The sequence below is a fragment of the Benincasa hispida genome, chromosome 12 (genome assembly GCF_009727055.1).
Source record: "Benincasa hispida cultivar B227 chromosome 12, ASM972705v1, whole genome shotgun sequence".
NCBI classification, from domain to species: domain Eukaryota; kingdom Viridiplantae; phylum Streptophyta; class Magnoliopsida; order Cucurbitales; family Cucurbitaceae; genus Benincasa; species Benincasa hispida.
Window position 1 is genome coordinate 646875 of NC_052360.1, and position 14078 is coordinate 660952.

Here is a 14078-nt window from a genome sequence, read left to right on the forward strand (position 1 = left end):
TTTATAAAACAAAAAACAAAAAAGGAAATAAGTATAATTATATTTTATTCCTTTGCTTATTCCACTTTATACTATTAAATTCTTTTCATTTTCAAAAGAAAATTAATTCCTGCCATTAATTTCCAAATTGAATAATTTCACACCAACAATTAAATTCTCGCACTTACACTTGAAGTCCAAAATTCCAAAAATACCCTCTAACTAATAACAATTACTGAAATTTCAAATAATAAAGTTACTGAAATTACATTATTACTAAAAAGATGTGCGGGTTGTTACAAATTTCATGTGATTGCTATATAAATAGGACGCTTTGATAAAGATTAAATTAAAGCTTCTTGGCCATTTTGGTGATTTTCAAGTTAGTTGAAAAACAAATTCTTCCTGACAACTTAGAGATTCTAAAAGAGTTTTAGAATTGAAGTCCTTAATTATCTCTCAATTTTTATTCTAAATTCATCCCTAATTTAGTCCCTCACCAGATCCCACCATCCCGTTCTAAGGATGGAGAATAGTCGGGAAGACCTCGTGGTAGTTCACAGCCAGTTCGTGAGAAGATTAGAGCGAAATTGGTGGTCAATTTGGAGCTACAAAAGTTGTAACTCAAACCCTAATTTCAAAGTTATTTGCATGCATTTTTTATCTTTAAAATGAATGAAATTCAGAGTGCTTAAGATTCAAAATTGTTAGTGCTTAAGATTCAAATTCTTTAAAATTAATGAAATTTAATGGATTTCTTTTTCATGCTTTTTCAATCATATATTTTCATTTCGAAAATACTTAGGTGTTCCTTAATGCAATCTATATAACTGTCAAATAAAAAACTGTGATGTGACAAGTTTTATTTTTTTATTCAAAATTTGTTACTGCTCAACTCAAACATATTCACACCTCTATTTTAATGTTTACACATTTCAAGCCTCTCTCTCTTTGCTTTGCATGCCCAATCAAATAAAATTCTCAAACTTTGCTACATGTGTCAAAAGTCAAAAATGCATGTTATACTTGGGAAATGAAATGAAATAATGGTGCAGTCTGATAAACACAGAATTCAAGCACACAAAATAAATTAAATTAATCATCACATTATATTTCTTGGTAAACTTTATTTGTAAAGTACATACAAAGACATTCTCTTATGTCTGTCCAAAAAAAAAAAAAAAGAAAAAGAAAAAAAAATCTCTCTTGTATATATCAAATACAAGAAAGATGTGTAACACTAATTTTTCTTTATCAACCTAATTTCAGGTCTTCCTACCTGTATATGATTTGTATTAAGTAAAAGTATATTATACATTCAATTTACCGAATACGATTGATATGAGCAAAGGGCTCTGTGTTATAGGATTTCGGAGTAGGTTTAGCTACTTCAGGAGCCCCAAAAATATGCCATAATCTCAATGTTTCATCTGCTGCTGCTGAAGCCACAGTGCATCCATCTGGACTCTGTAATTAAACATCACACCAACACAGAGCATAAGAAACAGTCCAACAACCAAACACCAACACAGCTATGAGAATCAGTCCATCAAAACTAATTTGTTAAATTTAAACTACTACTTAAATCCAAAAGCAAGCATACATATTATTCATATTCATCATCGCACACTCACTCTTGACTTGTGAGCTTGAAAATTTAGTATAAAACAAGTATATTTATCATGCTTATACTAAGGTTATGATAAGAACCTAAATGTAGGTACCTGAGCCATGAAGAGAACTCTTGATGTATGACCCGTGAGCTCTCCCATCTTCACCATTGAAGGATACTTCCAAAGAGTGAGCTGGTTCTGGGCGAACCCATGGGAGCTGAGAAGCTCTCTCTCATTTTTATTCCATAGTAGAGCACATACTTGAGAACCAGTATCAACAGAATTCAAACATGCTCCGGTGTGGGTGTTCCAAAACTTAATGGAACGATCTCCACTGCCTCCACCGGATGCTAGCAAGTTGCCTTGGAATGGACACCAGGCAAGGGCCTTGACTGCAGAAGTATGATCCTCAAGCCTGTGAAGCCATTGGGTAGCTGAGTTCGAAGATGCTGTTGATCTGTCCCAGATATGGAGGATATTGTCATTCCCTCCACTTGCTAATTGTTGTCCAGATAATGACCATTTAAGCCCACAGACTTCTTGATCATGGCCTCTATAAGTTTCCACTATGTGATCTCTAATTCTCACATCATTGTTAATGATCTTCCCATCCATTCCTCCAGTTGTGAGAATGTGATTGTTCCATGCCAATGAGCCCACTCGCATCCTATGGCCACCCCTCAAAGTTCTTAGCTGCATTACATCATCACCCAAAACAATTCAGGATTCAGATCATTATGTATTTTGTTAAATGTATATAAGGAACTCAATTTTGAAATGGCAAGGCTAAAAAAGAAACCTGTCTATTCGAGAGCGAATCCCAAAGCTGTACTTCAGAATTGTTCAACCCAACAGCAATGTGTCTTCCATCAGGAGCCCAATTCACACTTGTTACAGGACCAACTTCATCATCAACCGTTACAAGTTCTGAAGTAGAACCATCTTGTGCATTCCACAAATATACAGTGTTCCCAAGAGCTATAGCAAGCACGTTGGTGCTGCCCCAATCCAATAAGTTCAAGTAGTAATCATCAACAAGATCAGGAGCATCCAATGTCTTTTCAGAGGTCTGCCATAGAAAAATTCAAATTTCAGAAAATACCCAGTTGATGATTTGAGGAAAATTATCAAACATTTAACTGCAACTCACCTGAGGGATATGACGGCGGGCCTTGACGGGTTTATCATGAGAAACAGAGGAGAAGAACTCCTTAGGTATCATCTCAACTGGTGCAGGAGGTTTGTTCTTGAACGCAAGGATTCGAGTTCGATTCATGTTCAGTGTCTCAGCCAACCGCTTCTGATAAGCTTCCTTAGACGGCGAACTAACAGAAGGATTTTCCTTACCTTTCCTCCCATCAGTAACCATGTAATGCGCATAATCGAAATCCATAGCCGATCGATTCGGAATAAACCTATCCAACTGCAATCGAAACAAAGAATTAACCCATTCGAGTTAATATCGAAACAGAGAGAATTCTTTGATTCAGAAAAATAAATACATATAGAGAACAGCATCAGTTAAGATTAAACCCATCCCCAATCGTAATCGAAACAAAGAATAAAAAAATCGATCCGGCTAAAGAAAACCCTAGTTTAAATTCAATAGGGAAACAGGAAACCCCATCGATTAGGAAAATTTCATATAAAAAACAACTCATCTTCATGTAATTAGTGAATTCAAACAAGACACACTTACATTTTCTTTTGAATGCTTTTTCTGGAGTTGCTGTTCTTGAAGAGGAAAGCGAGAGTGATTAGCTTTAGAAGAAGAACTCAAAGATCCTGCATCCATAACGTTAATTCCCAAAAACAAAACAATAATACTAAAAAAGAACGGAAAAAAAAGAAGAAAAAAAGATGAACGAGCAGATCAACACGGTGCTGCAGCACAAAGAAACCTCTGCAAATACTTGAATAAAAGAAATTCGTGAAATTGTATATCAAATCAATCAAACAACAACTAAAAAAAGATCGAAACGAAAGTCAGAGCACAGTGATGAAATTCGAGAGCGAGAGAGTTTTGAATTGGAAGTGGTTACAAAGTTCTGATATTTTGCTCCATGCACATTTGGGAATTATAAATAAGGCCAAAGAGACGATTTTAGATTTCGACCGTTGAAACATTCTGACGAAGTTACCCTTCCATGTTGCTATTACCCACTGTATATCAAAGGGGTATAATTGGCAATATGATAAAATATTACCAAGTGATCGCTGAATCTGCGTTTTAAAATTTAAGAAATAATAACAACTAATAAAGAGCCGTTGTAGTGGGCGTATTATCTAGAGAAATTATGCCTCTTTCCATGTTTATAAACCTATTCTTATATCCTCTCCTTATTAATCCCATAAAAATAAAATTAGAAAAAAATATATCTTTTAAAAAACAAAAATATCACATATCATTATTTTATTAGATGGTATTTGGGATGCATCCAGATAGGTGCATCTAAATAAGCACCAAGTTTTTTTCTTTTTAACTTCAGACTAAAATGAAAAAAAAAAACTGAAATTTGAATTTTATTTCAAAATTATCTAAATTTATTTAATTTTTTTTTTGTCTATTTTGTTTTTATTTCATATTTGATTAATTTTATATTTATCTACAGATAAATTTTAGATAAAAAGGACGTTGGGAATTGAATGGATTCTTTTTTGTATTTTAAATCGAATTGAATGGATTCTTTTTTGTATTTTAAATCTTTTTTATAGTACTATCTTAAATCTTTTTTTAGTACTATTTTAAATCAATTCATTTGATGTATTATTATGTAAGGAATGTACTTAACTTATTACTTTCTCAAAAAAGAAAATGTATTTAAATTATTATTAAGGAGACATTTAATTTATGTTTCTTTTTTCTTTTAAAATTAAGATATCTAATATTCAAATTTTATAGATTCCCCTTCAAGAAAAAGAAAAGTTTGTAGATTTAGATTAAAAGAATAGATAATTAGTTTACATTATTTTAGATCTTAAAGAAAAGAATATATATTCTTTTCTTACAAAAAACTCGAATGTTAAAGATTGTTTTTCTCACTTTTTTAAATATAGAGAGAGAGCTAAAGATTATTATTGACTTTGAATCTTAGCCCAGGTTTGTTATTGTTTTAAAGTTTATGTTATCAATTTTAACTATAAACTTTTAATTTGATCTAAATTGTACTTTTTTTTTAGTACAACAAAATTTTGGAGTAGAAGATTTAATCTCCGATCTCTTAGATCGAAAGTACATGTCAATATCATTGAAACAAATTCATCTTGACAGATCGAAATTGTATCACAAACTTAGATAGAAGTTGTCATGTTAACATACTTAAAAAAAATTGCATTTTAACAGTCTAGTTCCAATATTGTTTAAAAAAAAAACTATTTGCTTTTACAATCAATGTTTAATATGAAATATTAAAGTGAATTTAGCTTAACAGTAACTGTTATGATTTTCTTTCCTAAAAGTCAGGGTTTTAATCCTCCATCCCCATAGTTGTACTAAAAAATGATATAAAATAATTAATCTTTTTTTTTAGAGAAAATGAGAAGTATTAGTTTTTTTTTAGATTTATGAATTTTGATAAAGTTATCCAATGGTTAATTTGTAATTGGTTTAAACTATTTTTATTACATTATTGTTGTTCGTTATAATTAGTGAGCCAAGTAGAGGAAATAAATTGAAAGTTTTATCATTCAAATTGATACAACTCAGAACAAGTTTGGTTAAATTTGATTTTGATTATAAAAAATGAAAATGAAAATTCCTGCTATCCTCACTCCCTAATTTTGTTTTTGGTATTATTTTTTTCTCATTTTGGAATTTGTTATGAAATTGAGGAGCACAACAAGAATACGGATATGAAAAATATAATATAATAATATTTTTATATAATAATAATAATAAATAAAAACTAAAATTATAAAATAAAACATCAAATAACCAAAATCGTGAAATTGGATAATATGAAAATTAGTGGAAGTGGAATTCTCGCCAATGTATGTGTGATTTTATGATCCACCGAATGCCACTATTTATAGGCAAAGTAGCAAGTAGGATGTGGACTTTCATGGACACCAAACATGAATAACTATAAGGCACATAGACAACATGAATAGTGGCACATGACCTTTGGGATACTAAACAATAGATATCTATTTTCTATAATAATATTCATAATACTCCCCCTTAGAAAAAACAAGAAAAACCTTAGTGAAGAAAAAAGAGTACATATTTCATATAATACATACTCCTAAAAAATACAATATATTTACTCCCCTCATGAAAATATCACTTAAATCTCTAAGTCGCCGCATTCCAATATTGTGCACCAATTTTTCAAAAGTTGCAATTGGTAATATCTTTGTAAATAAGTTTGTCAGGTTATCCTTCGAACAAATTTGTTGTATAGTGATGTCACCATTTTCTTCAAGATTATGAGTGTAAAAAAGCTTCGGTGAAATATGTTTTATTGTATCTCCTTTAATATATCCTCCTTTGATTTGAGCTATGCAAGCTGAGTTGTCTTCGTAAAATATTGTTGGAAGGTTTTTATTAGAAGACAAGTCATACGTTTCACGAATGTGTTGAGTCATTGACCTTAGCTATACACATTTTTTTACTAGTCTCATGAATTGCAAGGATTTCAGCATGATTTGAGGAAGTGACCGTTATCGTCTGTTTCACCGATCACCATGATATAGCAGTTCCTCCACATGTGAATAGATAACCTGTTTGAGATCTAGCTTTGTGCAGATCAGATAAATGTCCAGAATCTACATAACTAACTAGATCAAAATTTGATTTATTTGAATAAAACAAACTCATATTGATTGTTCCTCAGAGATAAGGGAGTATACACTTAATTCCCTTCCAATGTCTTTTTGTAGGAGAAGAACTATATCTAGTTAATAAATTTATTGAAAATGTAATATCTGGTTTTGTATTATTAGCAAGATACATAAGTGCACCAATTGTACTAAGATATGATACTTCAGGACCAAGAAGTTCTTCATTATCTTCTCGATGTCGAAATATATATTTCTTTATATCCAATGAATGGACTTCCATTGGAATATTTAATGGATGTGTTTTGTCTATATAAAATCTTTTAAAAAAATTTTCTGTATAAGTTGACTGATGAATAAATATTTCAGCTGCTAAATGCTCAATTTGCAAACCAAGACAAAATTTTGTCTTTCCAAGATCTTTCAATCTCAAATTCTTTCTCAAGATATTCTATTGCCTTTGAAAACTCTTCAGAAGTTTCAATTATATTCAAGTCATCAACATATACAGTTATAATAGCAAATCCTGATTGTGATTTCTTTATAAAAACATACTGACATATTAGATTATTTTGATATCCTTCTTTCAATAAATATGTACTCAGGTGATTGTACCACATCCATCATGATTGCTTCAATCTATATAGTGATCTCTGTAACTTTATTGAATACCATTTCCTGAAATTTGATGTATATGTTTTAGGTACCTTAAATCCTTCTGGGATTCTCATATAAATATCACTATCAAGAGATCCATATATATATATGTTGTGACTACATCCATAAGATACATATCTAGACTTTTATACATAGTCAAGCCAATTAAATATTTTACTATAATTGCATCCACCATCGGAGAATACGTCTCCTCAAAATCAATACTAGGTCTTTGTGAAAAACCTTGTGCAACTAATCTTGCTTTATATCTTGTGACATCATTATTTTCAGTTCTTTTCCTCACAAATACCCATTTCTATCCCACAGGTTTAACACCTTCTGGTGTTCAGACTACAGGTCCAAAAACCTGACATTTTGAAAGTGAGTTTAATTTTGTCTGTATTGCTTCTTTCTACTGAAGCCAATATTTTCTATGTCGACATTCTTCAACATCTTTTGGTTCAGGATCCTCATTTTCAGATAATATATCAAGAGCAACATTATACGCAAAAATGTTGTCAATAATTACATTAGTTCGATTTCATTTTTTTTTTCTGTCATGATATAATTTATTGAAATCTCATTATTATCTTTAGGTATTTCACCTTCCTCACTAGTCATGTCGAGGATTTCTTTATGGGTATTTACATCCTCAACCAATTTTTCACTATTAATTATTTTTCGTTTTTTAGTATTTTTTATCTTTGGAACCCACTGGTCTACCACGCTTCTAGCATGTTCCAGACTCATTAGTGACAACTTGTTGTATTGGGATATCAATTTTTTATGGAACATTTGTAGTTGGTATATGTGAATTTAGTTACTTTCTTCGCATCAATAAATACATCTGGTAATTGATTTGCTATATTTTGCAAATGAATTATTTTCTGAACTTCAAGTTCATATTGTTGGAGTTGATACCTTAAACTCTCGTTGTGTCATGTAGTTTGTAAACACTATTTTGAACAAACGCTTGTGATGTAATAATATATGATATTTTCTTCACTATTGTCTATGAAACATGAGATGTTTTAATTGCTTTGCCACAAACCAATTAACTAAGATCCCTGGTTGTCATTGTAACTTAAGCATGTATGTGGAGACATACAGGTGGATCATGTCTTAAGTGATAATCAAAATGGCCTGTAGTATATGGATATAGGAGGGAAACCTTATTCTGGTGACACTACGGATGCGGTCCGCTTTGTAGAATAGTTACAAGTGTTGTGACTTGCTACAAATGATCTGATCCTGATCATTCATGTGAAGACATGCGAGTTGAGGCATCCTATACAAAAGAGTTTGTATAAGACCGGACCACGAAGTGTTATAGTCTCTTTATATAACGTCGTTCATGACAGAGACTTCACTTCACTAGGATGACCATAGGTAACATAACGTCAATCACGAGTGAGTTGGGAACTTCAACCTTTGAGGGTGGTCCTTTGATTTGCATGGGTGCGAGTGGCCAAATTGCCGAATCAAACCTACTACTTTGGAGATTTGTCTGATTTGGGAGCTGGGAACTCAGCTACACAAGATGGAATTCACTTCTTCCCTAAAGCAGGGGTAAGTAGATAGATTGCTCCCTTAAGGGTTGATTCTGGGGCTTGAACGATGTGGCGCCACACACCTTCTCATGGCCCGAGTCACATAGTAGGACTATGTTGTATTGTTCATTAGAGGGACCAATGGTACTTAAGGAGTTAGATGTAACTATAGGGGCAAAACGGTAAATTGGCCCAGTTGTACTTACGAGCATTTGTGAAGGGTTATCGTACTGTTGATTGGTTATATCCGATGAATGTAAAAATATATCTGTGGTGAGAAGAGTATAGCTATCGGTCTTTAATAGAATGCCTGGCAGTTAATGGATGGTGGATCTCGTGGCTAAAAAGTTTAGTAAGCTATTCACGTACCATTGGAGCTTCAAGCCATAGGTCCATAAGGTCCCCTTGGTAGCTCAATGGATTCAAGTTAAGAATCAATTTTTGGGTCAGTTTGGAGGATTCAAATTGACAAGAGGGAGTTTGATTATATATAATATGATTAAATTGGTCAATTATATATGATATAGTTGACATGATATATAAGATACATTAATTGGAGGAAAAGAATATAAATATGATTTATATCTAGTGGAGGAGAAAAGGACTATGGTTTATATGTTGCATATGATATGATATTAAAATTATAAGTTATAAATATAATATGATTATATTTATTTTAATTAAACAATTATGAGATAATTGTTGGTGGTTTTTCTCCATAATCGTATGAGATAGTGGTAGGTTGTATTCAGTTTTCGTAATTGAAGGATAAAATGAAAATAGTTTTAATTTTGCAAAGAAATCGCACAATCACTTCACGATTAGTACACTGCCCATCATCTAGCTAACGAGAGCATACACGATAGCTCAAGTTTTCCTAAACGATCGTGTACACGCGCAGATTACCTAAACAATTGTATAGCTTTTTCTAAACGATCGTGCGCGAGAGCGAGATTTCCTAAACGATCGGTCTCGTTTTACTAAACGTTGTTAAACGATCAAGCACCCATCTATACGATAGACATAAAATCTCCCCCACTTACTTGGTCTTTGTAAACGATCGTAGTTTCCTCCTCTCCTTTACCAAATCCAACAGAGTCCACACCTCTTAGATTCTCACTCCGAAAATACCAAGGTTACTGAGTAGTGGTGTCCTCCTTGCTGCCTATTCATGTAGAAGACCATTTGGTGGTGAGCGACATCAAGATTTGGTGGACGATAGGCTTGGCATGCACAACGACAGCGAGAGTTGCTGGTTCTGATGAGAGCGAGAGATCAAAGAAGAAAAGTTCTTCAAGAGGTATGTCTCTCGGTCCTTTGTTATTTAATTGTTAAAAGTATGTCGTAATTTGTTAGTAAATGTATATGTATGTTTGTTTGTGAATGTGGCGTTTCTGTCACAATGAATTTGGAACGATCTTGCTTCCGCTCATAGGTCCTCTTTAATAAGAGTTTCTTCACACATTGATCTGTACGGGGATTTAAGTGAGACAATAACTATGCATTTCATGTAATTTCTTTTTCCAACTTCTTAATTTCTCCCCCTAATGTTGGAAAATTTGTCTCATTAAAATGACAATCAACAAATCGTGCAGTAAATACATCACCTGTCAGGGGCTCAAGATATTTAGTAATTGATGGGGAATCATATCTAACATATATTTCTAACCTCATTTGAAGACCAATCTTAATGTGTTGTGGTGAGCAATTGGAACATACACTGCACACCCAAAAATTCTCAGATAGGAAATATTTGGCTCATGACCATAAGCTAATTGTAGTGGCGAGTACTTATGAAAATCTACTAGCCTAATGCACGTAAGTGACGCTGCATATAAAATATCATGTCCCCATATAGATGAAGGAAGTTTAGCTCTCATAATTAATGGTCTTGCAATTAATTGCAAACGTTTTATAAATGATTCTGCTAAACCATTTTTATGTATGAACATGAGCTATAGGATGTTCAACACTTATCCCGATTAATATACAATAATTATCAAAAACTTGGGATGTAATTTTACTGGCATTATCAAGACGAATGGTCTTAATTGTATAATCAGGAAATTGTGCTGTTTTTTGCAAATGCGAGATTTCGACTTGATAATAAAGCACACGTGTGACCATCTGCTGGATGAATCTATTAATACCATAAAATATCTAAATAATCCACTTGGTGGGTTAATGGGTCCACATATATCACTATGAATGTTCTAAAAATGCATATGATTCAGTCCCCACTTTAGTTGGTGATAGTCTAATTATCAATTTTCCTTGAGAGCAAGCATCACATGATAATTTATTAGATTGAAGAATCTTCTGGTTCTTCAATGGATGTCATTTGAATTCTCAATAATTCTCCTCATTATTATAGATCCTGGATGACCCAATCGGTCAAGCCAAATTGTAAATATGTCTTGATTCATGAACTTCAGGTTCATTGTTGCATATGTTTCAATTACTCGTAGATGAGTATAATACAATCCAAAAAATAAAGCAGACAACTCTTCTAACATACGTTTTTCATTTGCGAAAATGGATATTATATATAGATATTCTACATTAATCTTACTATCAGTCTCAATATGATAACTATTGCAACGTATATCTTTAAAACTTAGAAGATTTCTCTTTGATTGACTAGAGAACAATGCATTATCAATTGTAAATTTTGTTCCTCTAGGCAAAATAATATTTTCTTTTCCAAAACCTTCAATCAAGTTTGCAGAACCTGATATTGTATTTACTTTTGATTTCAGCATTGTCAATTTGGAAAAGTATTTTTTATTGTAAGTATTGTATGTGTGGTTGCACTGTCAGCCAGACATAGATCTTCTTTTGCTCATTTTCGAAACACTCAATATATGAAAATGATCCATATTTCTTCATTTAAAGAAAATAATTACAATAAGAAAAATAACACTTAAAATATACAAATATTACTAAAAAAACGTGAAGATAGATAAAAAAAACAATAACATTAAGTCTAGATATTCTCAAAATCAAAAGAAACACTTGATGTTCCATCAACTGCATCAATCTTCTCTTCAGGAGATTCAAAGAAGTCTGCTACATCCAAATTTGTCATATGGGTTGGGTCAAATATGTCATTATCCTGGTATACAAAATTTGCTTCCACATTTTCCTCTTTTTTCTTCAGGGAGGCTTGATAGAGGTTAACTAAGTGTTTTGACATGCGACAGGTATGTGACTAATGCCCAGCCATTCTGCATCGAAAGAATTTATTTTCAATACTTTTTTAACTCTTATCTTGTGGAACTTTTCCTTTGTGATCATCATTTTGTGTGGTTCTTTTGAAATTTTGAATGATTAAAACGACTACCACGAAAATAATAATATTTCTTCCTCTGCCACGGTCACGACCTCAACCGCAACCACGACCTCAACCACTTTATTAAAATTTCCAGCATTCACTTCAGGGAATGGTGTCGTTCCGATTGGTCGAGATTTATGATTTTTTTATCAATAACTCGTTATTTTGTTCGGTCACGAGAAGACATGAAATTAATTTAGAATACTGTTTAAAATCTTTCTCTCGATATTGCTGCTGCATGAGCATATTCAAGACATAAAATGTAGAAAAAGTCTTCTCTAACATATCAACATCAGCAATTTCTCCCTCCGCATAATAACAATTTCGAACTGATTTTAAATAATGTTCATTCCCCTTCTATATCTTGCATCTATAGTCTCAAGTGCATCCACTCATAACGAGCTTTAGGAAGAATAACTGTTTTTTGATAATCATACCTCTCTTTCAAATTTTTCCACAAGACACGGGGATTTTTTATTGTAAGATATTCCATTTTCAATCCCTCGTGGATATGATGACGAAGGAAAATCATAGTTTTTGCTTTGTCCTGGATGTCATATTTCATTCTTTAATAGTCTCCCCAAGATTCATAGCATCCAGGTGAATTTTGGAATCAAGTACCCATGATAAATAATTACTACCGTTAATATCAAGGGTGACAAATTCTAATTTTGTGAGATTTGTCATGACAGTACTATCATAAAATATTGTACTTATGTTAGAAATTTAATAGATATTGAATATGCAAAATGACCTTAAATTTATTAATTATAATGAAGAGGAAAAAACCGACATACCTTGAGAACCTACCTTTAGCAGGAGAAACGACAGAAACTCGTGCTGATAACGTATTTTGAAATTGAGGAGCACAACGGGGATATGAAAAATATAATATAATAATATTTTTATATAATAATAATAAATAAATAAAAACTAAAATTATAAAATAAAATAACTAAAAACATAAAATAACCAAAATCATGAAATTGGATAATATGAAAATTAGTGGAAGTAGAATTCTCACCAATGTATATGTGATTTTAAGATCCACCAAATGCCACTATTTATAGGCAAAGTGGCAAGTAGGATGTGGACTTACATGGACACCAAACATGAATAACTATAAGCCACATTGACGACATGAAAGGTGATACATAATCTTTAAGACACTAAACAATGGACATCTATTTTTTATTATAATATTCATAATAGAATTCATATTATCCATTCTTTATCACGGGACTTCTATTTGGACCAAAAAAAAAAAGGCGAACATAATATATATATATCTTTGATAATTAGGGGGAAAAAAGAGTTCAATTTTTTATTGTTTTCTTTTACTAAATTATTCATCTGAATAAAAAAAATGATATATTTGGTATATAATTAAAAATGTTAAATTACAAATATAATGTATTTTTATCTAATAGATTCCTCAATTTAGAAGTTTTTTTTTTTTTTTTTTAAATTTTTTCTAGAACATGAAAGTTTAAAAGTATCTAACAGTCGAGCTTTCAACTTCTTCTTTAAAAATATCTAACACTCGAGCTTTCAATTTATTCTTTAATAAGTTCTTGTCATATTTTAAAATTTTTAAAATTCAGAAGTTCAGTTATTAAAAAAATATATTGAAAGGTAATTAAATGTAATACAAAATTTTAAAAGTTAGGAACCCTAAGCTCTAAAAAAAAAATTTAAGTTAAAAGACTTAGTTATTAGACAATAAATTGAAAGGGTACGTATTTAACTAGACACTTTTTAAAGCTCCGAAATTTATTAGAGACTTATTAGATATATAATTCTAAATAGATATATTAAAGTTTAGACACATATTAGATTAAACACTATACTTACTACTTCGATGAAAGAAAAAAATAAAATAAAGAAAACAAATATTTTTAGTTGTTGAATTTTTAGTAAAATTTCAATTTAAGTTATAGGTTTCAAAATGTTATATTTTTTCACTTGAATTTTTAATTTATTTTATATTTGGTCTATAATTTTAAAATGTCATATTTATCTTTTAATAACTTAGAGGTTGATGGTTCGAATCCCCTACCTCTTATTGTAATTAGTTTCACTAATTTGCCATCCCATTAAATTAACTACAAATTCCATATCACAATTACTTTAAATTCATTAAAAAGTTAACATTAACACCATCGA

At 31.4% G+C, this 14078-nt stretch overlaps 1 protein-coding gene across 1 annotated transcript; it reads right to left on the reverse strand.

The window, feature by feature from the left end:
- Nucleotides 1-1107: 1107 nt before the first annotated feature.
- Nucleotides 1108-3657, reverse strand: LOC120092724 (cell division cycle 20.2, cofactor of APC complex-like). The gene is made up of 5 exons (XM_039050880.1): nucleotides 3292-3657; nucleotides 2743-3015; nucleotides 2392-2661; nucleotides 1704-2285; nucleotides 1108-1446 (listed from the first exon to the last, which is right to left on the reverse strand). Exons 1-5 carry the CDS (start codon nucleotides 3385-3387, stop codon nucleotides 1303-1305), a joined length of 1365 nt encoding a protein of 454 aa, XP_038906808.1. The 5' UTR covers nucleotides 3388-3657; the 3' UTR covers nucleotides 1108-1302.
- Between the last annotated feature and the right edge of the window lie 10421 nt (nucleotides 3658-14078).